The 26,640-nt window shown below is 45.2% G+C and overlaps 1 protein-coding gene across 1 annotated transcript; it reads left to right on the top strand.

Moving 5' to 3' along the window:
- Nucleotides 1-300: 300 nt before the first annotated feature.
- RPS6KB1 (ribosomal protein S6 kinase B1) lies at nucleotides 301-25,939 on the top strand. Its single transcript, XM_081890507.1, has 15 exons — nucleotides 301-529; nucleotides 6,160-6,209; nucleotides 7,404-7,524; nucleotides 7,767-7,835; nucleotides 9,918-10,065; nucleotides 10,218-10,275; nucleotides 11,322-11,422; nucleotides 12,620-12,710; nucleotides 13,938-14,028; nucleotides 15,368-15,475; nucleotides 16,370-16,432; nucleotides 17,010-17,087; nucleotides 17,770-17,877; nucleotides 18,964-19,076; nucleotides 19,792-25,939. Exons 1-15 carry the CDS (start codon nucleotides 458-460, stop codon nucleotides 20,027-20,029), a joined length of 1,509 nt encoding a protein of 502 aa, XP_081746633.1. The 5' UTR covers nucleotides 301-457; the 3' UTR covers nucleotides 20,030-25,939.
- The last annotated feature ends 701 nt before the right edge of the window (nucleotides 25,940-26,640 follow it).

Genomic DNA, 26,640 nt, shown 5'->3' with positions numbered 1-26,640 from the left:
GTCGAGTTATATCTAGCCTGAGAATAGAAGTAACATTTCTACCACGGTGCGTGCGGGCCGACAGATGGCGCTACGCCGCTTGCGCCGTTTTACGGGTGGCGAGTGACGTCACCGCGCGCGAGAGAGAGCAACGGCCCCTTTCGGAAAGCGCCGCCGCGTGCTCTTGGCGCTTGCGCATTGGCTCCGCGAGCCCAGGTGCCCCTGGCCACCCGCTTCCCCGGCGCCGCCCCACGCTTGCGCAGTCCCTCCGGAGGGGAAGAGCCGCGCAGGCGCGCTGAGCGGGCGGGGGAAGGTCTCCGGCTAGCCTGGGCGATGGCGGCCGTCATGGCGGCGCTCGGGGTTGCCGCTGCGGGCCCATGAGGCGGCCCTCCGGCCCTCACCCGCGCGCTCTCGCCACTAGGCAGCGAAGGGCGGCTCCGGCTGTGCCGCCGCCGCCGCCGCTCGCGTTTCCCAGGCCATGGCGGGCGTCTTCGACATCGACCTGGACCAGCCCGAAGAGGCGGCCTCGGACGAGGAGCTGGAGGAGGGGGTGAGGCAGGCCCGGCCGGGAGGAGGCGCCTCGGGGGAGCCCGGCTCAGGCCTCGGGGGCGGGGAGGGCGAGGCGGCGGAGGCCCCGGTCGGAGGGAGGGAGGGAGGGAGGCGGGCGGGCCGAGCGAGGCCGCCTTCGGGGAAGGACTTGGCCGAGGGTGGGAGGCGGGCGGGCGGGCGGCTCTTGGGGGCTGCGAGGATGGTTCCGTTATAACTGACTTGCTATTCCTGCATTGTACTGCCTTTGGCATGAGCAGTAGGAAGAATAGCGAGAGTAGTAATAAATGCATACAAATCCGTGGCCGTGTTTTTGCATTGGGATTGACACGTGTTCTTACTATTTTTTAGGTTCCTGCATTGTGCATTTTATTATGATGATTATTATTACTACAGTTAAGATCTAGTAATAATGCAATATTAAATTATTGTTTCTGCATTGCGTCCGACAGGTTTTTTTAAAAAATTCAGGATTATGATGATCCAGCGGTAATAAATTAATGATTATGTCACAGGTTATTCTCATGATTATTAGGCAGTTACTGAGCTAGGTGAACCAACAGCTTGACTCTGTATATTACAGCTTCCTATGTTCCTAGTGGCCATTAATACATTTTGTGGTAGCAAAAGGCACTTATTCCCTGCCTTTTTTTACAGAAAGCACAGAAGCAACTTGCATTAAGAACTCAGTAGTGATAAAGGTCCTGTGGCACCTTTCAAAACTTAACTGGTTTATTGCAGCATCCTCTTTGGTAGGGCTGGAGCTCACTTTGTCAGGTAATAGTTGCATTTCAATGAATCTGAGTGAGATGTAGTGGGCACAAGTCCATGAAAGCTGATGCTGCAATAAATCTGATGCAGTTCGATCTTTTCCACATCTCCTCAGAAGAAAGTCCTTTTGAGGTCAATGGGGTTTACTCTTAGATAGGCTAAAATCCTATAAGCACTTTATGGCACCATCCTAATCATGTCTATTCAGAAGTAAGTTCTGCTGAATTTAATGGGGCTTATTCCCAGGTAGGTGTGGTTAGGATTGCAGCCTTGGTCTTTAGAGTATCACAAGACTTTCTACTGTTCTTGCTGCAACAACACATCTTCTCCTGTGGAATTTATTGCTAATGATAACAGTGCTTTAATAAGTGAACTAGTGCACTTATTGTTAACGATCCAGTTAATCTTAATAGATGCTGCTTAGTCATGGGAGTGAGGAAATACGGGTTGGTATTCAACTAAGTTATTCCGAGTAGACTTATTTAAATTAATGAATGTGACTAAGCTAGGGCCATTAATTTTAGTAGGTCTGGTAGTAGACTGCCCATTATTTTGCCTTTTGCTTATAATCATTTTTGTGGAGTGAATTTTAAGAAGCTGCTCTATTTTGACTTAATGTATTAAGGGGAGGCAAAAGATAGTATGTGGTGATAAGAACATGCAGATACTGCCATATCCAGGGAAAGGGTTGTCTAGGAAATGAATGTGGCTCTGCCTGATTAGAGCAGCCTTGTAACTTTTGAGGGGCACACTTAATATCCTGTAATAATTTTACCCATAAGAGGGACTGTTGAAGACAAGCAGAGCACTGCCTGCCCCTCTTTTATGAGTTAAAAGCAGGTAAGTAAAAACATTTTGCAGGCTAGAAATCAGTGTTCCTTGTGCCTCTTCTGCTTAGCCTGTTTGGTTGTACAGGAAGAAACTTTGTCTCCTGTTCATCCAGTGAGGCAGTGCAGCGGATTGGCAATGGAGGGATGAAGTTATATATGCTGCCAGCTCACATGGTTTCTATGCTGGAGTAATAGAATGGGGCTTCCTGTGTGTCAACTCAGCAGGCTTGTGACAGAGACCTATGTCCCTTTGCAGTGCTTCTCTGTTAGGCACACATGAGCTAAAGCCCTGTCATGCACATCCAGCATAGAAAGGAAGTGGCTGAGTGGGAGAAAGCATGCCTTGATCTGTCCATTGCCCATCAGCATACTGGGTTGGTGGGCTGAATGTTGACCTGCTGCTTGTCTACCATAGATACATAGCTGGCTGACAGCAAGAGGGAAGGAGAGCTTTGTCATTCGTCCTCTTGGTTCCTATGCTGAATACGTTGGAAGGCACATCACCTCTTGCACGTACAGTATGGAAATGCTTGAGGAGTGACAAAGCACTCTTAAGCTTCCACAGCCTGCTTGGTTTCAGCACTGGGCAGGAAGGAAGCAAACGTACTCTGGAAAGGAGGCGGAGCCCAGGTTAACATTCCTAGTTGCCTGTGGTAAGCCAAGTGAGTGGGTTTCAAGCAAGGCTGGGCTTGGGGTCCCCTTGCTCCAACGGGGCTACTGCTTTTGTGTTTGATAAATGGGTGCAGAAGCACAAGTGAACACAAAATAATATTCAGGTGTACTCATTCCCTGCAATACACTCTGGATAAGGGCAAAGAATACTTGCTGTGTCCCATTTGGGTTTTAAAAAACTTTTTCTTTTAAATTTTAAACCTTAAAGAACAAAAAAGTCCCGCTAAAAGTATACACGTCATTAAAAGAATACAAAGGATTACAAAAGCACAAATCACAAAAAATGTCAGAAATTTCAATCTAATCTCTCCAGAGTCCTCCATGTGTTTGGGGTTAAATGGGTCCAATTTCTCTTAGCAGCACATAGTTGACACATCAGTTTTTCTGCTGGTGCAACTGTCTAAACATGAGTGTGCCAAGAGACAGACTCCCTCCAGAATGCCAGTTTATTAGATAATTCTGTTATTTGCCAAGTCTTGTTTAGAGTGCTTGGGACTGTAGTCTAATGCATACATACATTGGGGATACATTCCATTGGATGTAGTTCTGCATAAACGTACGTAGGATCAGGCTGTGAGTGTTCTAGGCTGTGGAACGGTGTTGCTGCTAGTTTGCTGGCCGCAAGTAGTTGTCTTAGGACAGTGCATGAGTACTGGCTGTAATTGAGCACAGCTTCCATGCTAAAGATCCAGCTTCCTTGAAACCTGACAAATATTGCAAGTTCCTAGGGTTAGGAGAAGGCCATAGCTCATTGGCAGAGCATTGGCATCTCCAGGTAGAGCTGGAAGAGGGAATCATCTGAAATCCCAAACATCTGCTATCTATTGATGTAGAGTAGAGCTAGACAGAGCTCTACTCTAGACAGAACTAGACAGAACAGTGGTGTGATCCAGTACAGTGGTACCTCGAGTTAAGAACTTAATTCGTTCTGGAGGTCTGTTCTTAACCTGAAACTGTTCTTATCCTGAGGTACCACTTTAGCTAATGGAGCCTCCTGCCGCCACCGCACGATTTCTGTTCTCATCCTGAAGCAAAGTTCTTAACCCAAGGTAATATTTCTGGATTAGCGGAGTCTGTAACCTGAAGCGTCTGCATCCTGAGGTACCACTGTATAAGGTAGCTTCCAGTTTTTCTAGGGCTATTCTGCAGAAGAAAACTGCATCAATACAGTGAGGGGTGACCTCATTTAACCTTGTGAAGGTCTGCAAATATTGATGCTGTTTTGTGGTGCTGCAAGCTAGCGTCCAAATTGAAGGTAAATGTTATTCAAAAGAAAATGCTTATATAACGCATCTTATATAAAGGTATGTATACACACACACACACACACTGACTAGGCTTTTAATTAGTGTTTTACCTGAAAATAAAGAATATCTGCTGTTACTTGTGCCACTATACACTCAAAATGGTATTTTAAAGCTTTTAAGTAGTGTTCTGATTTTGTAGATCAAAACCCATGTGCTCTGAGGTTCATTTTGATCCTGCCATTGTTGCATGACAGGTGGTTTTATGCTCATCAGCCTGTCCCATTTTTTGTGTGTGTGTGCACGCTATTGTAGAATCATCTGTTCTGTCTGTGCATGGTGGTATATCTTTTCAAACTTGCCTGGATGAAATAGTCTTTTCATCTCCTAGGTCTTCATATCCACAACCAGTTTGTTATTATGCCACCAATGCTGTACACAAGTAATTTATTCCTATCTGGGGTGGATATAGGACCAATGCTCTGCTTACTAACAGTAGCCTTAGGTGCAAATTGTTTTGCAAAACATTGGGCCCAGCAAGGTTTTGCTAGAAACCTGCTTCCTGACCCCTCCCTTTATCCAGGAGTCGATCACCAGTCCACACACACCCTCCCTTAAATGCTTGGATTTTTGTACTCCTGACATTAGTTGTAACTGCTGGTGATAAGGCAGTAGAAGGATGCGAAGAAAGACAGTCATACCTTGGTTCAATCTGTTCCGGAAGTCCGTTCAACTTCCAAAAACTTTCGAAAACCAAGGTGTGGCTTCTGATCGGAAGGTCAGCCGCATCGGACATTCGGCTTCCAAAAAAAGTTCGCAAACTGAAACACTCACTTTCAGGTTTGCAGCTTTCGGGAGCCAAAACGTTCAAGTCACAAGGCGTTCAAAACCAAGGTATGACTGCATTTTAGTTTTTGAGAGGACTGGAAACAGTCCTGTTGCCCTTGGTGAAGTGGTGGTGATGTCTAGCTTCAGATTCTGTAAATGAATAAAATCAATCCCATGTGAGCTACGCCAAGCATGGATTGTGGTGGTTGTGGGCAAATAATATTAGTAGTTTTTTAAGGCTAACTTTTCCTATGGTCTCTCCTTCATATGTGACACAGGTTTAGTTTTCACAAACAGCAGATTATAAACTTGTTTGGAGTATAGAACGTCAGGCTGAAAAGATGCTTCTCCATGCAATTTAAAAGAAAAATAGGCTGCAGTTATAGAAACATAGAATTGTATAGTTGCAAAAGACCCTGAGGGTCATTTAGTCCAACCCCTGCTATGCGGGGATCTCAGCAAAAGCAGCCATGACAGATGGCCTTCCAACCTCTGCTTAAAATCCTCTAATGAAGGCCAGCCCACCACCATCCAAGGGAGTCTGTTCCACTGTTGAACTGCTCTTACCATCAGGATCCAGTTCATCCTGATGTTTAGTTGGAACCTCCTTTCTTGTAACTTGAAGCCATTGGTTTGTGTCCTACCCTCTGGAGCCAGAGAAAACAAGCTTGCTCCATCCTCCATGCAATATTTCTATAAACTCTCTAAGCTGAGCTTCAGGGAGCCGAACAAGTGGACGTTTTGAGGGGAGAGGGCTGCAGTGGGGATGAGAGGGCAGTTGCCTGGATAGAGTTCTGTTTGCATAACTCTGGCTCCAACCCATTAAGTCTGCAGCAGCCCAGGTGTCGGGGACCTAGGCGTTGTCTTCATTTTGTATAGTAAAACAGATCCTGCTTTTCCCCAATGCAGTAAGTTCTCAGTGGTAAAAACAGTTCTGATCTGTAGTGTCCAGAAAAGACCCATGTTTTAAGAGCTAAATTAGTGACTGTCAGCGTTGTACGAAATTGGGTAGCAGTGTAGTTGGGTAAAGAGTGCTGAGTCCCTGTGCTGTGCTTCGGAGGATTTGGCAGCGCTCCTGTCGAACTCTGTGGATGTTCCACAAAAACCCAGCATAGGAATTACCATACCCTGCTGCTGACTGTGCTTATGTAAGAGCTGAATGCAGTCTTGCAGTGCTCTCAGTCCTAAATCCTGGGTTAATGTTTAAGCAAAAATTCATAGTTCTTTCTAAACAATCACTGTTTACTTTTCTGATTCTCTCTTTCTCCTCCCCGCTTATCTTGTTTTAGGGTCACTTAAGTGAAAGCATGGACCATGGGGGAGTCGTCCCATATGAGCTGTAAGTTTTTAACTGGAAATGGATCCTTGTCAATGGAAGAGTTGGGGAGGAAACTGTCCTGTCCTATGTCAGTGCTAGAGTCTAGGTGGCAATGCGATCATGTTTAATTAGCTGTTCCTGCCTATGAAATTGCTCCTTGTGCTGTCAGGAGCTCGAGAGTGAACCATGCAATATTCTGAGGGCCCTTGAAACAGCTTTTGGTCTCAGTCTGCTTGTTTCTGTGCCTATATTCGGTTTCAACAGTTATATCTCCCAGCTTGTTGGAAGGAGATCTCCCCCTCCAAGAGACAGAATGAGAAAAAGCACACACACACACACACACACACACACACACACACAGATCTTCCAAGGAATCTGGTTAAAAGTTGAACCCGGTAGTATTAAACTAAAGCTTGAAAAAGGAAGTTGGAAAGAGTGTCATTCTGTCAATTTCCTCCTTCAGCTCTATTTACTTTTTAAGAGAGCAAATGTTGCCCACTCTCACTACTTAACGATCAGGGAGACTCAAAGGCTTTGTGGGCACAGGGGAAGACCTCAAAGCTGCCTTGCAGCCGCAGACACCACATTGTCAATCCCTGGAGTAGGCTGTAAACCTAAACAGGCCAGTATCAATAATTTATTGTCTTAATCCAGCAAAAGCTGTTTCAGATGCAAAAAGAGGTTTCCTGTATTGTGTCCTACTTGCTGCAATTGCAATGTGGAAACAGCCTTTGTGGGCAGGGGGCTGTAGGGGTCTCCCTTCCGTTGTATATGAAGGTATTCTATCCTCTGCAGTTGGCATTGGCCTCTAGTAGTTTGCTTATCTCTCTTTCCCCTTTCAAACTAGTGCTTTCAGAGCACTCTGCTTAGGCCCATGTGTGCATCCTGTTCAAGCATATAAGGAAATCTGGGTTGATGCACATGTGTTAGAATGGTTTCATTTGCCTGACTTCAGAAACGTTTCATGTTGTTGTTTTTTAAAAAAATTACTGTGCTTTGAAAAAATGTATTTCTTAAATTAAACATTTCAAATTATTTAGAACTCATATTTGCAGTAGTCAGAGTTTGTATTCCAGTTTGTATTCTAAATAATACTTTCTCCCCCATCCCTTGCTGAGCACCTCACAGGGAGGCTTTTAGTTATATACAGAATAGTTATTGTACTTAGTATTGTTTTAAAGGCTACCCTAATTTTGAAACTTTTTTGTTTGTTAGTGGCATGGAGCATTGCGAAAAATTTGAGATTTCGGAAACTAGTGTGAACAGAGGCCCTGAAAAGATCCGCCCAGAGTGCTTTGAGCTGCTACGTGTCCTTGGAAAAGGTGGCTATGGAAAGGTAAGAAGTATGAGATGTGTGAGCTTGGTGAGAGATGCTATAAATACTGGAAAAAATAACAAATAAATATATGCATGTTATCTATAAGATGATCTAAAACAGAAGTTTTCTGGCTGGTTTGAAGTCAAAAGACTTCTCTCTACCGCTCCCTGGTAGTGGAAGAGCTTCAAACAGCAGACCTTGCAGTGTCTGCTAACTCTCTTTTAAAAAGGCATCTAATTAATCTCCATTGTTTTGGACAGGTTTTCCAAGTTCGAAAAGTAACGGGAGCCAATACTGGTAAGATATTTGCCATGAAGGTGCTTAAAAAGGTGAGTTGGCTTTTGACATTTAGCTATTAAATAAGAGGGGCTGTCTTGAGGGGAAGAGATCATAGTTCAGCAACAAGAGCTCATGTCACTGGCAGAGAGTCCTGGTTTTAACCCCTGGCATTTCCAGGTTTTGTTCTGTTTTTCTTTTTTAAAAAACAGACCAGAGAGAGGCTGATGAGACGGAAGAAGAGTCTGCTGGATCAGGCCAGTGGCCCTTCTAGTCCAGCATCCTGTTCTCACTTAATGCCTGTGGGAAACCCACAAGGAGGACCTGACCACAAGATCACTCTCCCCTCCTGTGGTTTCCAGCAACTGTTATTCACAAGCATTGCTGCCTCAGTGTGGAGGCAGAGCATAGCTGTTCTTTCTTAGTCCGAAATTCTGAGACCAGAGAGCCTCCACTGGTCAGAGTAGACAATATCAACAACTACAGTGGTGCCCCACAAGACGAATGCCTTGCAAGACGGAAAACTCGCTAGACGAAATAGTTTTCCGTTTTGGAGGTGCTTCGCAAAACAAATTTCCTATGGGCTTGCTTCGCAAGACGATAATGTCTTGCGAGTTCCTGCGGGTTTTTTCCCCTCCCCCCCCCTTTTTCTAAGCCGCTTATCCGATAAGCCACTAAAAGCCGCTAATAGCGCTAATCCGCTAAGCCGTCAATGGGCTTGCTTCGCAAGACGAAAAAACTGCTAGATGAAGAGACTCGCAGAACGGATTCTTTTCATCTTGCGAGGCACCACTGTAGTCCGAAATGGTGTAAGGCAGCTTCCTATAATCAAAACTGCTGCACTCGCTTCTAGAATAGAAACCAGTAACTAGTGTGCCAGTTCCTGGGAACTGCAGGGGTGTGGGGAGTTCTGTTGTTCTCAAGTCTCACTTGTGGGAACATGGACCACTATGAGAATAGGATGTTGGCCATGTCCTGATCCAGCAGGCTCTTTTTATGTTCTTATTTGTTAATGCCAAGGTTGGCAACATGGTGCGTCTGGGTATCTATATCTATCATCTATCTATCTATTTTTGCTGGCCTACAATTCCCATCATTCCTGACTATTGGCCATTGGTGGTGGTTGCAGTCCAAAATGTCTCGAGGCCACCACATTGGCTACCACTTGTTTTATGAATTGGAATCGACTGTTTCTTTAATGACTCCGAAATTCTTTATAGGTTTGCACACAAACTTTTGGACCTCTGTTTTGTTTTGAGAGCAAGTCACGCAAGGGGAGGTCCGTTAGATATATTTTGCAAGCCAGTATTCTTATTTATGGCTTATCGCAGTATATTAGCATAGCATACTTTGCACAGCCCTTTGACTTACATTTTTTAAAAGGTTGCCGAGTGCATATTGCTCTGTTGAAACCTAAATTACTCTGGACATGATCCAGCTGAGGCATACCACTTAGTCCCTTATATTTGAGGTAGAAGAAATTCAGATGCACTTTTAACTGTGTGAGGAATCATTGATCTCATCACAGCATATTTCTTGTAACAATGAATGCAAAGTCCAGCTAAATGAGAGAACAATTGGAAGAGCAAGAAGAGGTGTCCAGTGTGTTGTCAAGTACCAGTGAGAAGACGCTAGCGCTTTTTATTAAGAGCTGACGTTGACTTGCTGGTGGCAACCCTTGGCCCAGAAGCTTACTCTCTTGGCTCAGCTCAAGCGTTATACCCAAGCCAAGACTCCTGATGACACACTTGCATTTGTTTGTATAAGTCTACGGTTTAATGTTAACCCCATGTAAACAAGAACCGGAAACCCACTTCAAACCATGATTTGAAGGCACATTTGTTAGTGCTTATGGTAGCTTGCTTGATTGGTTTGAATATAGTGGGAAACTTTGGCTTGTGGTGAATCAGGGATTGAATCAAAGCCGCGGGGCGGGGCGGGGCAGGGGCAGAGTGTGTGAGCCCAAGGCTTGCTCTCCCCTCTTCAAACCATGGTTTGAGAGTTATGTGCGAATAAGTCATGTTCCATCATGATGCCAGCAATCGGTGGTTGTGTATCATGGGATTGCTGACAGCTGGTTTCTCTGGTGTAGTCTTTAGAACATTGTCTTTACTGTTGAAGTCTCTGTTCTCTAGGCAATGATTGTGCGAAATGCAAAAGATACAGCTCACACGAAAGCAGAGCGGAACATCTTGGAGGAAGTCAAGCATTCGTTCATTGTAGACTTGATTTATGCCTTTCAGACTGGTGGAAAACTCTACCTCATCCTTGAGTATCTTAGTGGTAAGGATGCAACTGATGGTCAGAATGTGAATTCTGGTATTGTAGCCAGCCAGCAGTGTGGGGTGGAAGCTTTTTCACGTACTGTATATAGCAGAAAGATGACTTATTGTTTCTTACCTTTCTCCCTCCACCCCATGCCCATTTCATTGCAGGAGGAGAACTGTTCATGCAGTTGGAGAGAGAGGGGATATTTATGGAAGACACAGCTTGGTAAGACAAACAAGTTCCAATTTCCAAGCCTCAACAACCAGGCAGCTTCCTGTGTTCCTACGTAAGGAAGTTTCTGGGAAAGTGTTAACCTTTGCAGAGTTGAATAATTGTTGCCCATTTTGAACAAACTGGCAAGTCTGGGTATTCTATATGAACCTATGTTCCTGTGGAAAATACCCAGATTTAACAAAACAGTGCATGGATCCCATGTTTGGAACTGTGGAATAGTAAGTACCGTAACACCTATAAGATGCACCAGACGCACCTAGTTTTTGGAGAATGAAAACAAGAAAAAAAAATCTGAATCCCAGAAGCCAGAACAGCAAGAGGGATCACTGCGCAGTGAAAGCAACAATCCCTCTTGCTGTTCTGGCTTCTGGGATACCTGTGCAGCCTGCATTTGCTCCATAAGACGCACACACATTTCCCCTTACTTTTTAAGAGGGGAAAGGTGTGTCTTATAGAGCAAAAAATACGGTATTTTCTGTGTACACTCTGGGATGCTGGGAGAATCCGCCAGAATGCACTTGTTTCGGCCAGGAGGGAAGTGAAGTAAAGAGATTCAATTCTTCAGCTTAGTAGCTTGAGTACTCACCCTCCAGCTCCTGAGGAGCAGAACTAACTTACGCTGGCAGTGAAATTGCAGGCTTATCTCAAAACTATGGTTTGGTGTGACGTCTGAATTTAAAAACCATTGTTTGTCACATCTGACAAGGCAGAACTGGAAATGGTGTTTGAATCGAGTGTGCAGGCTGTGGTTTGTACTGAGTGTGGTTTGGTGTGATGTCTGAATTGACGAACCATATGGCTGTTTCTCCCCCTCTGAAGGCTGTCCCACCTAGGGCCTGGGGTAGGAAGTGGATGGAGAAATAAACCATTTAGGTATCTTGGCTAGCCTGATCTTGGATTGGTTCACATTCTAAAATTATGATTAGTGCAAACCACAGTTTGGTGCGGTATCATAATATTCAGCCACAGAATTTTTGTACTCAGATATGACGTGTTGCTATTGGCATTTATTTGTTAATGAAATTCTTGCATTTCAGCTTCTACTTGGCTGAAATTTCAATGGCTTTGGGGCACCTGCATCAGAAGGGGATCATCTATCGAGATCTAAAGCCAGAAAACATCATGCTCAACCACCAAGGTTAGTGGTACAACAGTGAGCTCGTGTGTTGGCACGTGCCATAGCTTTATAGTTCTGAAAGAAGGGTGGGAAACCCTCAGGCCCAGTGGCCAAACGCTGGTCTCTCTGCCTGGCCTTTGGGATTCTCCCCCATCATACATCTTTTCCAGCCACATCCCTCCCTGGCCCTCCTCTGCAGCCTCACTGAGCGTTTTTGGCAGGCTGGGGTGTGTCCTTGAACATGGATCATGCCTCTTGGTTGCCTGAATCAAGGATAGAGAGGGGTCACAATTGGTGCTCTGCCCATTTTTGCCTACCAAAGGCATGTGGCCCTCAAAGGTTGCCACCTTTCCCCATCAGCCCTAGCTAGGCTGGCAGTTGCAGTCCAAAGTCATCTGAAGGGTGGCAGGTTGGTGAGGATGATTTAAAGCATTTCTCTCCAGCCAGAAAAAGCTTGGATCTCTGCGCTAAGACTGTTCCTGCCTCCAGGCTTCAAATCTAAAAAAAAAAAAAACGCATAAGAGAAATGGAAAAGGGATTGGGTGTCTTTGACGCGCTTCTCTTGTTTGAGCTGTCCCTCCCTGCCCCATTTTCTCAGGCTGAATCCAGCCAGTTGTGAAGTCTGTTTTGTTTATTTAGAACATGTTACTCTGCTGCTCAGCCAGAAAGGCTCCCAGAGTGGCTTAATGCTTCCCCTATGTTCTCCTGAGGCAGTCGGAAATCTAGATTATCTGTTAGGGCAAAAAAGGACACTGCTATTCACGCCACCCTCAAGATACTGCATGGTTATATATGTTATTTCAATTTTTTGAAAGCAAGCTGTATGCCACCAAGCATTTGAAGTCTCCAGAGTAATACCCTGTTAAGTCTTTCTCTGAGAAAGTCTGTTGATTTCAGTGGACTTAACACTTCTTAGTCCATTGATTTCAGTGAGTACGTTTTGAGTTATGACTAATGTTGGATCTCAACCTGTGGGGCATATGGAGTGGAGCTTGTGTGCTTTTCCTGTTGGGAATCAGTATAGTTCCTAAGGTTACAGCTTTTTAATTGACTTACTTTATCTGCCTTGAGGGGCTTTTGCTGAAAAACAGTTTATAAATTAAGTACTGTATGTTAAAATTAAAAAATGCCCAAGCTGGGGTTTTGGTCTCAGATACGACTTGTTAGAATGACATGTTAGTGTTCCTTCCCCACTATTTTTTCCCTGTTTCCTTTTAGGTCATGTTAAGCTGACAGATTTTGGACTGTGTAAAGAATCCATTCATGATGGAACTGTCACGCATACATTCTGTGGAACAATAGAATACATGTGAGCCCGCATGATGAAACAGAAAAGTATTTCTCTGGTCTGGGGGTAATGGCTAAATTTTACCTTTTAAAAACTTAGCTCAATATATGATGGGCTTTTCTTGGGTGAGGGACAAGGGGCTAGGCTGTCTATAGAGCTCAGGACTACTTCCATAAATATTTGAGACACTGTATGTAGAGAAGTCTCCCTGCCAGCCTGCAGTCCCCTTCATCCCTGACGAGTGAATTTTGTTGGTGTGGCTGATGGGAGCTGGAGTCCAGTAGCATGCAGAGGGACACAGGTTCCCCACCACAGCCAAAGGGCTTTATCTAAACCATGTCTATTTGAAAGAAGCTAGATTTTATACGTAACTTTGTAAATCAACCTAAAACTTTTTACTGAGTTTGCCCTTAAAACTCGTTTCTAGCTTAGCCACCTGCATATTCTTAAGTTAGTAAAATTATGCTGCTTTGGTGGTGTGGTAACTTGCAGCTGAGCTCAGATCATTGACAGTTGCTTGTTAGGAATCATGAATTTTGGAATCTGGAATCGCTGGGGATTCATGTACCATTGTAAGGTTGTACCATTGTAAGGCTGAACCACGTTTATGAGCATTACACTCTTCACGCCCAGTGGATCAAAAGATGGCTGATAAACATTTATGACCCACAAAACAAAGCTCCGTATATTTCAGAAACTTCCCTTGATCTGATTTTGTGATATGAGGTGCGTACATCCCACTATACTACACAGCCAAGCAGTAACAGCTATCTTTTAATTTATGGGGCACAAAGCATGTAGCAACTATGTGCTGATCCACATGTCATGAAAAGTGTGACATTCGTCTATCTGCTACAAGCTTACAATGATATGGTGACTCCAAATCCCTAGATTCTAGCCAAGTACCAGGTTTTCATTTACTTGAAGTCAGTTGCAGGTTATTTTAGCAACAGGTCAGTTCTATATTATAGGAGAGGCTTGTAGTAAATGTGGATCCATACCCAGCAGTGAAAAAGAACTTTCTTGTCTGGTTGCCTGGAGGCTGTTTTTACTCACCGCAGGTGAGTGGCTATTTACAAGCCTTTCTGGATAGGGTTTGGGGGGGCAGGGGTGTGTAAGAATTGTACAGCAATACAACGTAAGCCGTATATGGGGCATCTTTGCATTTTCATTATGTTTCTTTGAGGGCAGGCTAGTGCTATCTGCCTGTTCAAAACTTTTTTGCTTTGATTTTTCTTGTCTTTCTAGGGCTCCTGAAATCTTGATGCGGAGTGGGCACAACCGTGCTGTGGACTGGTGGAGTTTGGGGGCATTAATGTATGACATGCTGACTGGAGCAGTAGGTGCACATTTATCAACTGCATGCATTTTTTTTCATTTCATAGAGCAGGGTTTTCCAAACCTCTGAGTTCACTAGCCTCTCTTGATGAGCTTATAAGCAGCATTTATCGATCACCATTGCTAAGAACCAGAAAACGTAAAGAAAGAAGTAAAGCAAATGAAAGCAATGATACCATCTCTAATGAGATGGATGGGCTTTTAAGTGTTCATAGAATTGTAAAACTGGAAGGGATCCCAAGGATCATCTAGTCCAATGCAGGAATTGCAGTGTTGCATGGTGGAATCATCGTATTAAATACAGAGGTTCTTCACTCACTGGCAATGCTTTTATGTCTGAAACTCCCACTGAGCAATGCTGCTGTCACATCTTTGCAGGATGGAATGGTGGGTCAATTTACGCTTGGACTTGGAGGCTCACTTGTGGTATCTCATAAAAGTGATGGAAGTGGCAAGAGGAAAAGGGAAGGCCGTATAGCTCAATGACCGAACATTGCAGAGGGTGCCAGGTTCAGACCCCAGTGGCATCTCCAGGAAGGGCTGGGAGAGGCTGCCTTCCCAGGAGTGCCGCTGCTGCCAAGTCAGCTAGGTGGACTAGGGGCTGGCCAGCTTCCTTACGGGCCGTATCCAGCCCTAGTCATACTCAGAACAGACCCGCTGACATTAGCAAACATTAATTAGGTCCATTAGTTCAGTGGGGCTGCTCTGAGTAGGACTTACTTGGATATGGCCTTGTGTTCCTATGATAATCTTTTTATTTGCTGGGAGAGGGTTGGACTGTAGATCTTTCACTTTTACGGCCTTATAAAAAATCCAGAGCTAGCTTTAATGGTGAGGTTAGATCTTTAGTTGTTATTCGCTTGCAAACTGCTTCATGCCCTCCTTACTGAATACACCAGCTCAGTGTGTGCTGTCTGCTCATCCCAGCCATTTTATTAAATAGCATATGCGACATCATCACTCCTGGTTCTCCCCTGCCCCAGTTCCCCTTCATTGGCTGCTTCAACTTGAGTGGCATGTAAATGATCCACCCAGAGCTACCATTTAGCCTTGGGTTGCTTACGTTAAAAACCAAACCACACCCAGTGGTCTTCCCATTGTTTTTGCAGCCCAGGAATTGGGACTGGTTTTCTTGCTGAACTTCCAAAGCTTTAGGCTTTCTTCAGAATAGCATTGTGTGGAAATTGCTTTAATTTGTGTGTGTTTGCTTTTCAAGATAAAAATACGTTCAAGCAGGAGTATCTATTTTTCTATGGAATTGCATAATTGTGGTGCATAGTTCCTTATGGCCTCCTCTCTCTCTTTTCTACCTCCTCTCCTCTGTCTCCCACATTCCCTAGCCCCCATTCACTGGGGAGAATCGAAAGAAAACCATTGACAAGATTCTCAAGTGTAAACTCAACTTGCCTCCCTACCTCACGCAAGAAGCCAGAGATCTGCTTAAAAAGGTGGGGATCTTAGCAGGGAAATTTGGGGGTTTTATATTAAAGCGAGTCACAGACCAGCGCTTCCCCAATTAAATGACTTTGGGTTGCGTCCAACTAGAACCTTTCTTAAGTAGACCCATTGCAATTAATGGCTGTAAGTTAGTCATGTACTTTTGAGTACAGAGGGCCTGCCACTTATGCGAGGATTTGGTTCTGAAGGTCTGCATGCAAAGCCAGGAACCCCTGGAACCACACCCCTGCAAGGCAGAGGGCTGCTTACCTGCATCTGGGAACGTTGCAGGAGGGCCATGGGCAACCTTCCCAAACCCTGGTCAGCGAAGAAGCACTTTCTTTACTGGCTTCTGGGATGCTCCCAGAACCCTCGCACCTTATCAGGAAGGAAGGCGTCCCCATACCTGCTGCGCCTCCTTCCCAAAGCTAGTCACCTGGGTTACCTGGCCATGTGAGGGTTCTGGGACGCTGTCAGAGCCCTCCCACTCCCTCCTCAAAGCCCTGTAAGTGAGGTGGGGGTAAATAAATGGAGAGTGGAAAGCAGTGAGTTTCCTTGGCTTTCCGTTTATCTGCTTATTTTACTCCCACCCACGTAAGGTTGCAATCATGTAAGTAAAGCAAACATAAGTTGTGGTTTTCCTGTATGACTAACCCTGGATGCTGCTTGTTGCATTTAAGTCACAAGTCCTTTAAAAGAAAGGATAGCTGAAGGAAATGCTTGCAGTCTATTTTCTTAGGAAGGAGGTACTTCAGTAAGGAGCTGGAATGTTGCGAGTGAGTTAGGTCCGTAGATGATCCAATGTTCTGCCTTTGGCATCTTTAGTTCCAGCAGTCTGCTTCAGTATGCAACCCAGGCTTTCAGGATCCCTCACTTTTTCTTAAACATATTTCCCCTTTCCTAAGCTGCTAAAGAGAAATGCTGCCTCACGTCTAGGAGCTGGTCCTGGAGATGCTGGAGAAGTTCAGGTAATTTTTGCTTAATGCTTTTGCTGAACTGGAACACAAGGCTAGACTTTCTCCTGGGTTCTTTTTTCCTTTTTTCTTTTTTTTAAGGACATCTGTGTTGTGATCTGGAGCATGTTCCATAGAGACAGTGTTTTTATACTATTTGAAATTTGTATACTATTTGAAAGAAACGGTGGGCATCTCTTACTTTTTAAATTACAATCCAAATTGTTTTGAGCTGGTTTGCCATCCTGGCTTCCTTCAAGGAGTTTGGGAAACTAGTGGTTTAGGGCTATGTGTGAGAGGGGGAGAGGGAGAAAATGCTGGCTGCCTCTCAGAGCAATTCTAGGGTCAGTGGGATGTATAACAGCTAAAGAGAGCCCTATTATTTCATTGCCAGTTGTAAGCACGACTTGAATCCAAACTGAGGAAAGAAACGAACATGGCTTTCCTCCTTGCCTGTATTCATTCTCATCACCTTCAGCACACCAGACAAGTTGTCCCCTTTTAGGTTTGTGTATAGCTTAGGAAGCTTCCACTTTGAGATCTTTTTCTCTTCCGGGTCGGATTCTGACTGTTGTCTAATAATGGTCCTTAGGCTCATCCTTTCTTCAGACACATCAACTGGGAAGAGCTGTTGGCTCGGAAGGTGGAACCCCCATTTAAACCGTTATTGGTATGTATTGGTATTGCTTCCTTTGGTGCTGGATAATATTTCACATATAAACTTCGTATTTGCTTTGTGGTTTGTGGATCCCAAAGTGCCCAGGCTTTCCCCCTAAATAATTATTCAGAGGCACACCCCATTTCTCCTCTAAGTATTTATACCTAGCTCTTCATTGAATATTTCAAGAGCAGGGAATGCTGACATAAAAATAAAATGAAAAATGCACAGGGGGGGAAAGATAGTATACAAAAAATACAGACTCAGTAAAAGCAAGTCTATTAAATAACAAACAAATTCAACAGCTCCAGCACTAATCAAAGCAAAGGTAAGCTGTAGTGAGCACAACAATTAGAATTTCCATTTAAACCAAATTCCTGGATAAAGAAAACAGGACACATGACAACTGAAACAACCAAATGGTCTAGCAGCAGTTCCCACTCCATCTCTCGCCTGGGGCTGCTCACTCCAGACCTTTGGAGACACTGAAGTAGTGACCCCAAAGGGGTGAAAAGAGTGCTGTCAATGGACTGCCCCAGAAGGGGTGACCTCTTCAAATAGTGATTTGTCATCAGGGAGTTTTCCTGCAGTTTCTTTTATCTGCCATTCTGACGATTTCAGTCCTTACCTGCTATTAAAGGTCTTTTGCTTGATAATCTGTTGACCTTCACCCAAATATATTTATTTTGCAAAGCAATCCGAAGAGGATGTGAGCCAGTTTGATGCAAAATTTACCCGTCAGACTCCTGTCGACAGCCCCGACGACTCGACTCTCAGTGAAAGTGCCAACCAGGTCTTTGTGGTAAGTAGGAGTGGGGCAAAGTGCTGGATTGTTGAAAACCATCAGAATCTTTGTCTTCAGGCTGCAGGGAATGTCAGAAGGCCTGTTGAGGGGTGCAGACATTCTGGAAGATAAGATGCTCTCTGCCACTGCCAGGCCTCCTTTCTGAAGCTTGGGCACGCTCTGCATCTCCCTTAACTACTTAGTTGGCTCAGTTTCCCATTGCTCCTTGTACCTTATTCTGGTCTGCAGCTGGTTTTATGTAGTGGCATAGTCCAGTGATAAGGAGCCTGTGGATGGTGTTGGACTCCTTCCATCATTCTTGACCGTTGGCCATGCTGGCTGCAGGAGCTGATGGGAGTTGAAATTAATACAGGGATTTGGGCAACAGCTGTCTGAGAGCTTCTGCAAGTTCACATAGGCACAGTGGAGCAAATGCTCTGACCCAGAGGTTTTCAATCTTTTTGAGTCCATGGCTCTCTTAGTCACCTACATTCTTTCTGCGGGGCTCAGGTACCCAGTTATGTCACCCCTTGTCTGCAGAACTGGCAGCCTGTCACCCTTTTTCGGACACCCTCTTGTGGAGTGTTTCCTCAGCTTTCTCTCCCCTCTCCTTGGGAGTCCTCCAGGCAGCTGCTGCCCCCCCCAGCCTCTGAGCTGCCCCCTGCCCGCCCGCCCCAAAGAGAGGTGCCTCCCAGAGGCATCATTCCCCTGCAGAGTTTATCGCCAGGGCTGCTGCAATAAACAGCTGTGCGAGCCTTTGGGAGGCAGAGACGTGAGAGTGCATCAGAGAAGGGAGGGAAGGAGGGAAGGAAAGAGGGACAGAGGCCAGGGTTGCCCATGGCACCCCTGAGCCTCCATCAAGGCACCCCTGGGGGCCATGGCACACTGGTTGAAAACCACTGCTCTGACCAAAGGCAGTTTTGATGTTCATTCATGTTCCTGTTAACAACCCACATATTGGCTCTATCTAGATGGCTAGGATTTTTTGTGGGGGGGGGGTACTGGTTCTTTCAAGTTTTGCTCCTGTCATAATACAGAACATTCATTCGAATTCTTTGGGTGGGGGTGGGCTGGACTTGGCAACAATTATTTCCCACCATCTAGGGTTTCACATACGTGGCTCCATCTGTACTTGAAAGTGTGAAGGAGAAGTTTTCCTTTGAACCAAAAATCCGATCACCTCGCAGATTCATTGGCAGCCCACGGACACCCGTCAGGTATTTCACTTTCCCTTCCCCCATCCCTAGTTTTGGTGAGTAGCAGCAAGAGGGTCATTGAGGTGTTGAGGGTCTGGGCCTTTCCAGGGTGGTGAGAGAGAATATAAATGGTTAATTTTACCATTTATAGTGCTCTGTCTCACTAGGGAAGGGGCATAGCTCAGTGGTAGACCATTTGTTTTGCATGCAGAAGGTCAAGACTTCAGTTTTTGATGCCTCCATGTTAGGGTGGGAAAGGTTCCCTGCCTGGAACCCAGGAGAGCTGCTGCCCCCCCAGCCTCTGAGCTAAAATGGTGCCCTCTAGATGTTGTGGACTGCATTTCTCTCTGAGAATTGGCTGTGCGGCTCATGGCTCTCTTCTGCCTCCACTGTCGGAGGCCTCTGAATGCCCATTGCTGAGAATAGCAAGTGTGGTGGGTGCTGTTGCATTCTGGTTCTCGCTGGCTTCCTAGGGGCACCTAGCTCTCAGAACAGGATGCTTTCTTGGCCTTTGTCCTGACCCAGCAGGGTTCTTGCATGATCTGAAAGGCACAAGGCTCGGAAATCCCTTGAAGTTACCTGGAAGTTGCTGTGGAGTTCCAAAGTCAGAAACAGTAGCCCAATTAAACCTGTCGAATCGGGTGCTTCTGCTAGGTGTAGTGCAACAGCTAGCATGTTTCTGTGTGCTTTTTCCGCAAAACTTCTTTCAACCAACGTTTCTTCTCTCTCTTTAAAGCCCTATCAAGTTCTCTCCTGGGGATTACTGGGGGCGAGGTACTTCCTCTGGCGTGGGAAACGCTCAGGCGCCCATGGAGTACCCAATGCAGACAGGTGGGATAGAGCAAATGGACGTGTCGGTCTGTGGGGAGGCCTCAGCTCCACTCCCTATCCGGCAGCCAAACACCGGGCCCTACAAGAAACAAGCCTTCCCTATGATCTCCAAGCGGCCAGAGCACTTGCGCATGAATCTATGATGAAATCAGCGGCAATCATTTCCAAAAACTTGCTTCTGGGTAGCAGCAACCGAACACGAAGGATGAACCTCCTGCTCCTCCTCCTCTGAGGGGCATCCCCTCTCATCACGCTGTAAACGAGGGCTCCTGCGGCTTCTTTCTCAGCGACAGTATCCAAGTCGGCCATCGCACGGAATGAACTGGGAAAGAAGAGGGCAAAAAAAACACCCGTGGATCCTTCTCTCCTCCTCCTCCTCCTTGCCCCCTTTTGCCTCTCCTCCGAATCAATGGTGCATTAAGAGAGGACTTGAGCAAAATAGTATTGTGTGACTCTTAAAGCACAGCCGTGCAGCGTGTCCTGTGGGCACGTGCCATTCTTTCAGCTCTCTTATCAAGGATTTTTCAGGTCAGCTTCAGGCCGGACAGTATTGAGGGTAGGGTGTGGCTTCTGCGCCACACAGTCTGAAGGGTTAGCCCGGGTCACTGAGCCAAACATGTGCAGAGTGTCACCTCTCGGGCTTGACCTCCCTCCCCGCCCCCATGGATTCGTTTGCCTGTAGGCGTATTTCAGGTGGCTTCCTGCGGTTGTGTGAAATTGGGGATCCGAAACAAACTCCAACCCTTGGTTGTTCCATCTGCAAAAAAAAACCAACAACTTTTTTTTAAAAGTATAAATATAAATATATATATTTTTCAAATAGAGTCCCTCCCCCACCTTTTCCCCCAAGATGGTTCATTATGGAAAGTATCCCGGACTTTGAATTATATTCAGAATTATTGGTTAGATGGAGCTGAAGTCGGAGGGGGAAGAAGGCTTAAGAATTTGTTTGCTCTCCTAGTGAAATAATGGAACTGGTTTGGTTTTTTTTTTATATAAAAAAGATGAAATTGAAATCACTGTTGTTATTGGAATGGGGTGGGTGAGAGAGTTCTCCCTGCCTTGTCTTATTTAAAATGCCTCTTTCTACAGGATCAGATCAGGTGCCCCCCCCCCTTGCGTAAAACCCTAGGGGGCATGGGAGGCGTGACCTCCAACTCAGCCCCTCTGTTTGCATTGGGTTGTCTCCAGTGCTAAGCCTACTCTAGAGTAGATTCATTGACATTAAAGGGCGTGACAGACTTGGGTCTCTTCGTTTCAGTGGTTCTGCTCTTAGCTGAATTTAGTTTGGTACAACCCATACAGATCCATGCAAGTGTGGAGGGGGGGTCTCTCCCTGCCAGTACAGAGAGCTCTGCACGTCCATCAAAGGTGTCACCCACCCACCCCCTTCTTTGCCGTGGGTTTATAGTACTGTCCTCCATCATTCTAAGCAGGAACCTGCTGGCTAAAGTTTCACCTCTATAATTTGTTTTAAGAGATACCAGGAATATGTTAAGATCGTTTAAGCCATCAAAAAAAGAGAGAAAAGTAAAGGGTGTTAGAAAGGAATACAACCACAGTATCTTTTTATTTTTTTTATTTTTTTACAATTTACATTTATGCTGGCCTTGCAGCTTAAGTGGTAATACTTTGGAGAGATGGTTTTCTGCCATCTTTGCTCCATTTCTCATTTCCATTATGAATTACAAAAAAAACCTTGTTTTTTTTCCTTTGTGCTGAGGCGATCTATCTACTGATTGTATTGAAGAAAACCACACACAGACACAAAGCAAAACACAACAAGTATTATTAAGATGGCCTTCAACGAATGTCTTCCAGAGAACTTTTGCAACTTAATTTTAGGAAACGTTCAAAAGGTTTACTATTTATGTTTTCTGCGATTGTTGTTGAAAAAATAAAATCTGTACAAAAGTGACTTTACAGGTACAAAGAATTAAATAAAGGTATCTTCACCTTAAATTAATACTTCCTGCCTTAAATAAAACATTTCCATGTACGTAGCTGGCGAAAGGGGGTGAATAATGGTCTGCAGAGCTTTACGCTAGTGTAGAGAGTGGGTGGGTATGCGTGAGTAGGTGTGTGTGGATTTTGTGTAATGGTGCGGTTTCTAACTTTCTCTGCAAATTCTGCCATTGTAGGAACTAGATCTCTCTTTTTTGCTTTATTTTGATTCTTCTCTTGAGCCATAGGATCCAAGCCATAACTCTTCCAAAAAAGAAAAATAACTGAATCCGGTCAGAGGATCCATCTTTTGCAGTACAGTATAGCATGGAGCGAAACAATGGCTGCTCCTAAGCCCTAGTGGATTAGATCCTGTTTTGGATCTCCACCATCTGTGGATTCCACACACCCTGCCAGCTTACAGCCCCTGCTTTCTCTCTCCGGTGCTATTCCAGAGGGTCCTTGGATGGTTTCACAGGGCGCAGGCTACATGTGGCTGCAATGGAACAGCGGGAGAAGTCTGTGTGTGGGTGCTGCCTGCAGTTGTCTGGCTTCAAGCCGTCACCAGTGGTGGGGCCTTGGTGGCCCTCTGGACATTGCTCCCATGAGCCCCTACAGCCAACATGGCAGTGGTCAGGAATGTTGGGGGCTGAAGTCCCTCTTCTTTGGAGCAGCAAAATTCAAGTAGTAGAGTAGTATTGAACAGTGGTTTAAAAACCCCTACGAATTTCAGTGGGACTTTGGGGGGGGGGATGAAGTCTTGAGGGGCGTAGCTTCCTCCCAAGGCCCAGAGTCACTCCATTCCACTAAATGTTCACATCTTTGAAGCATGGAGGTGGGGAGATGGAATTGCTCTGGGTTGAGCCCACTGCCCTTCCACACGTGGACACTCTTTTAACTCCATCTCTTGCGAAAATACAGGTATTAACTTCAAAGCAGAGTTGAGCCCGGCTTAAGGTTAGACGCCATTTTTCTGTGGCGGATGCAGGTTGCCCAGGAAACGTGTGATTCTAGCAACGCCATGCTGCCGGAAGTGCGAGAGCTTCGTTTATGTAATCTTCGTATCGGGGAAACTAATTGCACGTTTGAGAGCGGCAGCGGGGAGGGTCCTATGTGGTGCCTGCGTCACAGGTAACTGGTGGAAGGTGGGAAGTGCTTGGCTTTTTGTCAGGATGTTCTCTACCTGCATCAACGTCTCAACCAGGTCTTGGGCACGACTTGGCAGTTCCTGGGTGCTTTTACTGGCTTTGAAGAGCTATTAGGGCTGACCTGTTTTTCCACATTTTGGTTTTGCAAGGAAATCTGGCTAAGGCAGGGGGTGGTGGCCCTCCAGCTGTTTTTGGATTCCCAACTTCCATCAGCCAAAGCCAGCGTGGCCAGTCAGGGATGATGGGAGTCGGAGTCTAGAATCTGAAGGGCCAGAGTTGCCCCACTTCTGCGTCAAGGCAACTTCCGTGACTCTATAGACAACTGAATGTTTATCGCTTCTCTAGTACCAGTGAAGCCGACTTTGCCGTTCACTCACGTTTTATGTATTGGAGGTAGTATAGTTGTGGATGATGACTTGTGCTTTGTGAAAGCCAGAAATCAGTTGTGCTAGAATCCCGTGTGCCATTGCCTCAGGGTATGTCCTGTTGAACTCATTGGACTTACGTCTGAGTAGTAGGAGTGTTCTGTTAGGCACAATTCCCTGGGGTGTGACAGATTATGTTGAGTAGCCAAACATGGTTCCACCCAGATGTTGTGTACCACAGCTTCCCCTTTGGCCATTCTGGCTTAAGGCTGATGGAAATTTAGCCCTCCAACATCTGGAAACCATGACGTTGGCAGGCCCCACGGAAATGGCCAGGAGTCATACGAGAGCCGAATTTAGAATGAGCGAGCCCCATTTGGTAGGGGGTTAGCCCTACCTCTTCTCTAAAATGAGAGATCTCTGGTGATCTTGTGTGTGGTCCTGCTCTGGGTAAATATAACCATCAGGTTGGCTAATAGGGTCAGCAGAAGGTGGCAAAAGTGTTTTGAATCTGTTTTTCAGTTTAATCATTTCACTTAAGTCGACTTCCTAAACTGTGTTCATCATCTTTGAACTGTGAAACTCTTGAATCTTGACTTGGGACAGCAAGCACACACTATGCAATATGGGATTATCCTGTATTTATTTGTATAAATAGATATCCAAACCTTGATTTCTCTCTCTCTCTGTCTCTCTCTTTGTATATAGCTGTTATAGTATCAATATTATATTAGTCACAAGACTTTGAAAAGGAGTGGGATTCTTACTCCTGTATGACTTCAGAAAGAATGCTAGTGTGTGAAATGCCGTGACTGTCAGAGAACTTAAGTGCTTTCTTTTTTTAAAAAAAAGTCTTAAAAGTTTTCATTGAGGTATAGGAATTAAGATTTATTTTGTACAAGATGTGCTTTTTTAATTATAATCTTGGGATTTTGCTATAATTTGATTTTTATAGATTTTTGTACCATTATATTATTAAAAAAATGGGATTAATACCTGCTGAGACTAACCACATATTTAAGCATTAAACTTGAACCATGTATTATTTCCACTAGAGATCCATGATAGTGAAATGTAAGCAGTGCTCGTTGTATTCCACTGTTCACTTTGAGGAACAGAGAAGTGAATAGGTCAGCTGGCCTGAGAGCCCTCCCATCCCAAGAGATCTATGGGTGGGTGTGTTAAAATCTCAACTGTTGCCATTCCCTGTTGAATACGTGGTGCATTTGAATTTTTGCAACCCATGGGAATTGGGGGTGAGATTAGACAGCATTTGAGTGTTTGACTCTCATTACAACCCCTGTGCTCTAACCTAGTTGATGTAAGGACATCTTTTCTAGAGCTTGTGTGGGTAACCTTTAGCTCTCCAGGTGTTGCTGGACTACAACTCCCATCGGCGTTAGCAAACACAGCCAAAGGCCAAGCATGATGCAACTTGTGGTGCAGCAACATCTGGAGGGCCAACAGTTGCCCACACCGGGTCTAGAGTGTTGTGTCCGGTGGAGTCACCCTTTCCCATTTCCTGCTCCTGTTCTTGTTTATGAAAGTGAAGGTTCCCAGAATTGCCAAGAAATAGTAGCTAGTTGTGATCTGTATGCCGTTTAATGGGCAACAGGGTTTGCATTCTCCTAATTGCATAAGGCCCACATTGATAACACTCAGCCGGCCAAAGTGGGCTTGTGTGGCTTATCACCCCTCCCCCCATCACGTAGATGGTCTGGGTGCTATGCACCGTCGGCCCAATTTTATGTGTAGTTCCCATTATCACGGAAGGGAAGTGTGTTAAGAATCCTTGCCCAGGTTTATGCATGAACTGGTTCCTCTTTTCTTACTGTTTTGGGAGTCTTAAGACAGGGTTGGCGACACTTGTGGCTCTCCACATGCTGGCTGAGATTGCTGGGAGACCAGCAGCCTTTGGAGTGCCACTGCTTCCCCACTCTTGGGTATGTATATCGGAAGAGGAAAGGTGGTCTGAACCTGGAAGGGAAAAAGAAAACCCCAGCTGCCATATTATTACCTTGTCCTCTCTGGCAAGAGGATGCTAATGAACCCACCAAACATTGCTGAGCCACACGCATCTGCTCAGCAAACTCTTCTGAGCCCTACTGATATGAATCAAATCTGGGCCGCAGCAATGCTAGAGTGATCCCTGGTCTCTTCTCAAAGACAGCTTAGTAGATTTGATGGTGTGAGCAGCTGTCCCTAAGCTCTTGGAAGAGGAGCAAATGGGGATCTAGGTTTCATCACCTCTGGTGTCTCGAACTGTGCAGGCATCTTCAGAAATTAACATGTTTACATCATGGTGTCTATGAGCCTTTGGGGAAGGGAAGGAGGCGGGAAAAAGTGCATAAGGGCTTCAAGGTTTGGTGGTTTTGAATTTTCATCTGTATGCTTTAAGGAAGTGTTCATTCTGCTAGACATTAGCTGGCTTTGTAAACCATCTGTTAAGAATCAGATTCTACAGCTGCCTTACTAAGAATGGTATGAGGGGTCGAAACTCCCTCCCTGCATTTCATTCTGTATTATTTACTGTAATAATATACTTTATTTCAAAACAAATGGATGTAAATAGCAATTAAATGCAACTTTGAATGAATGTATGAATATTGATTATTTATTTATTGTGCACCCTCTTTGAGAATCTCGGCTTGCAGTTCCTGTTGCTACGAAGTTTGCAGGTCAAGGGGCAGTTGATGGGCTAAAAGAAACAACGTACACACCGCTTCTACAGCATAACTTCACTATACAGTGAAATAACTGCTCAATGACACAGAAGTCAGTCACAACTCTTCAATCAACAGGGATAGTCATGACTTGGATCTAGTTCCAAGTTAACAGACTTGTTTTTCAGAAAACATGTATTGATGTGCTGTCGAGCCAAGTGTTGTGCTTATACCTTAATTTCTTAACTTAAGATAGATGGGCAACTTGTGGCCCGCTAGTGGCCGAGAATGATGACAGTTGGGAATCCAACATCTAGCGCCATGTTTCTACCTTGGCTTGTAGGCCTTTTTGTTACAGACACGGTGACCATTTTGCACACATCCAATTGATGTGTGACCACTGATGCACAGGTCCTTTTGGACCTGGACAAAGGCAGAATGGGGGTGGAATGGGCTTCTGCAAACTCTGCAGATGTATGTGGGGGCCAGGAACAGAACCCCCGGGCGAAATTGTCACCGTCTGAGAATTGAACTGTTGTTTTTTAATTTTTGCAAGCTTTACTGGTTACATTTATAAGCAGCTTCACTGATGATATGTTGGAAAACGTATACGTGCAGAAGAGGTAGTAAGAAA

The sequence above is a fragment of the Podarcis melisellensis genome, assembly GCF_964234715.1.
Source record: "Podarcis melisellensis genome assembly, chromosome: 15".
Lineage (NCBI taxonomy): Eukaryota > Metazoa > Chordata > Lepidosauria > Squamata > Lacertidae > Podarcis > Podarcis melisellensis.
The sequence above is the reverse complement of the archived record's forward strand: the minus strand, read 5'-3'. Positions and strand labels throughout refer to the sequence as shown.

Bases quoted from the DNA above. Each gene is read 5' to 3' on its own strand.
- RPS6KB1 (XM_081890507.1), top strand. From the start codon at position 458: ATGGCGGGCGTCTTCGACATCGACCTGGACCAGCCCGAAGAGGCGGCC. The intron at 11,423-12,619 runs GTTAGTGGTACA...GTTTCCTTTTAG, and splicing joins CATCATGCTCAACCACCAAG to GTCATGTTAAGCTGACAGAT. The intron at 12,711-13,937 runs GTGAGCCCGCAT...TTGTCTTTCTAG, and splicing joins TGTGGAACAATAGAATACAT to GGCTCCTGAAATCTTGATGC.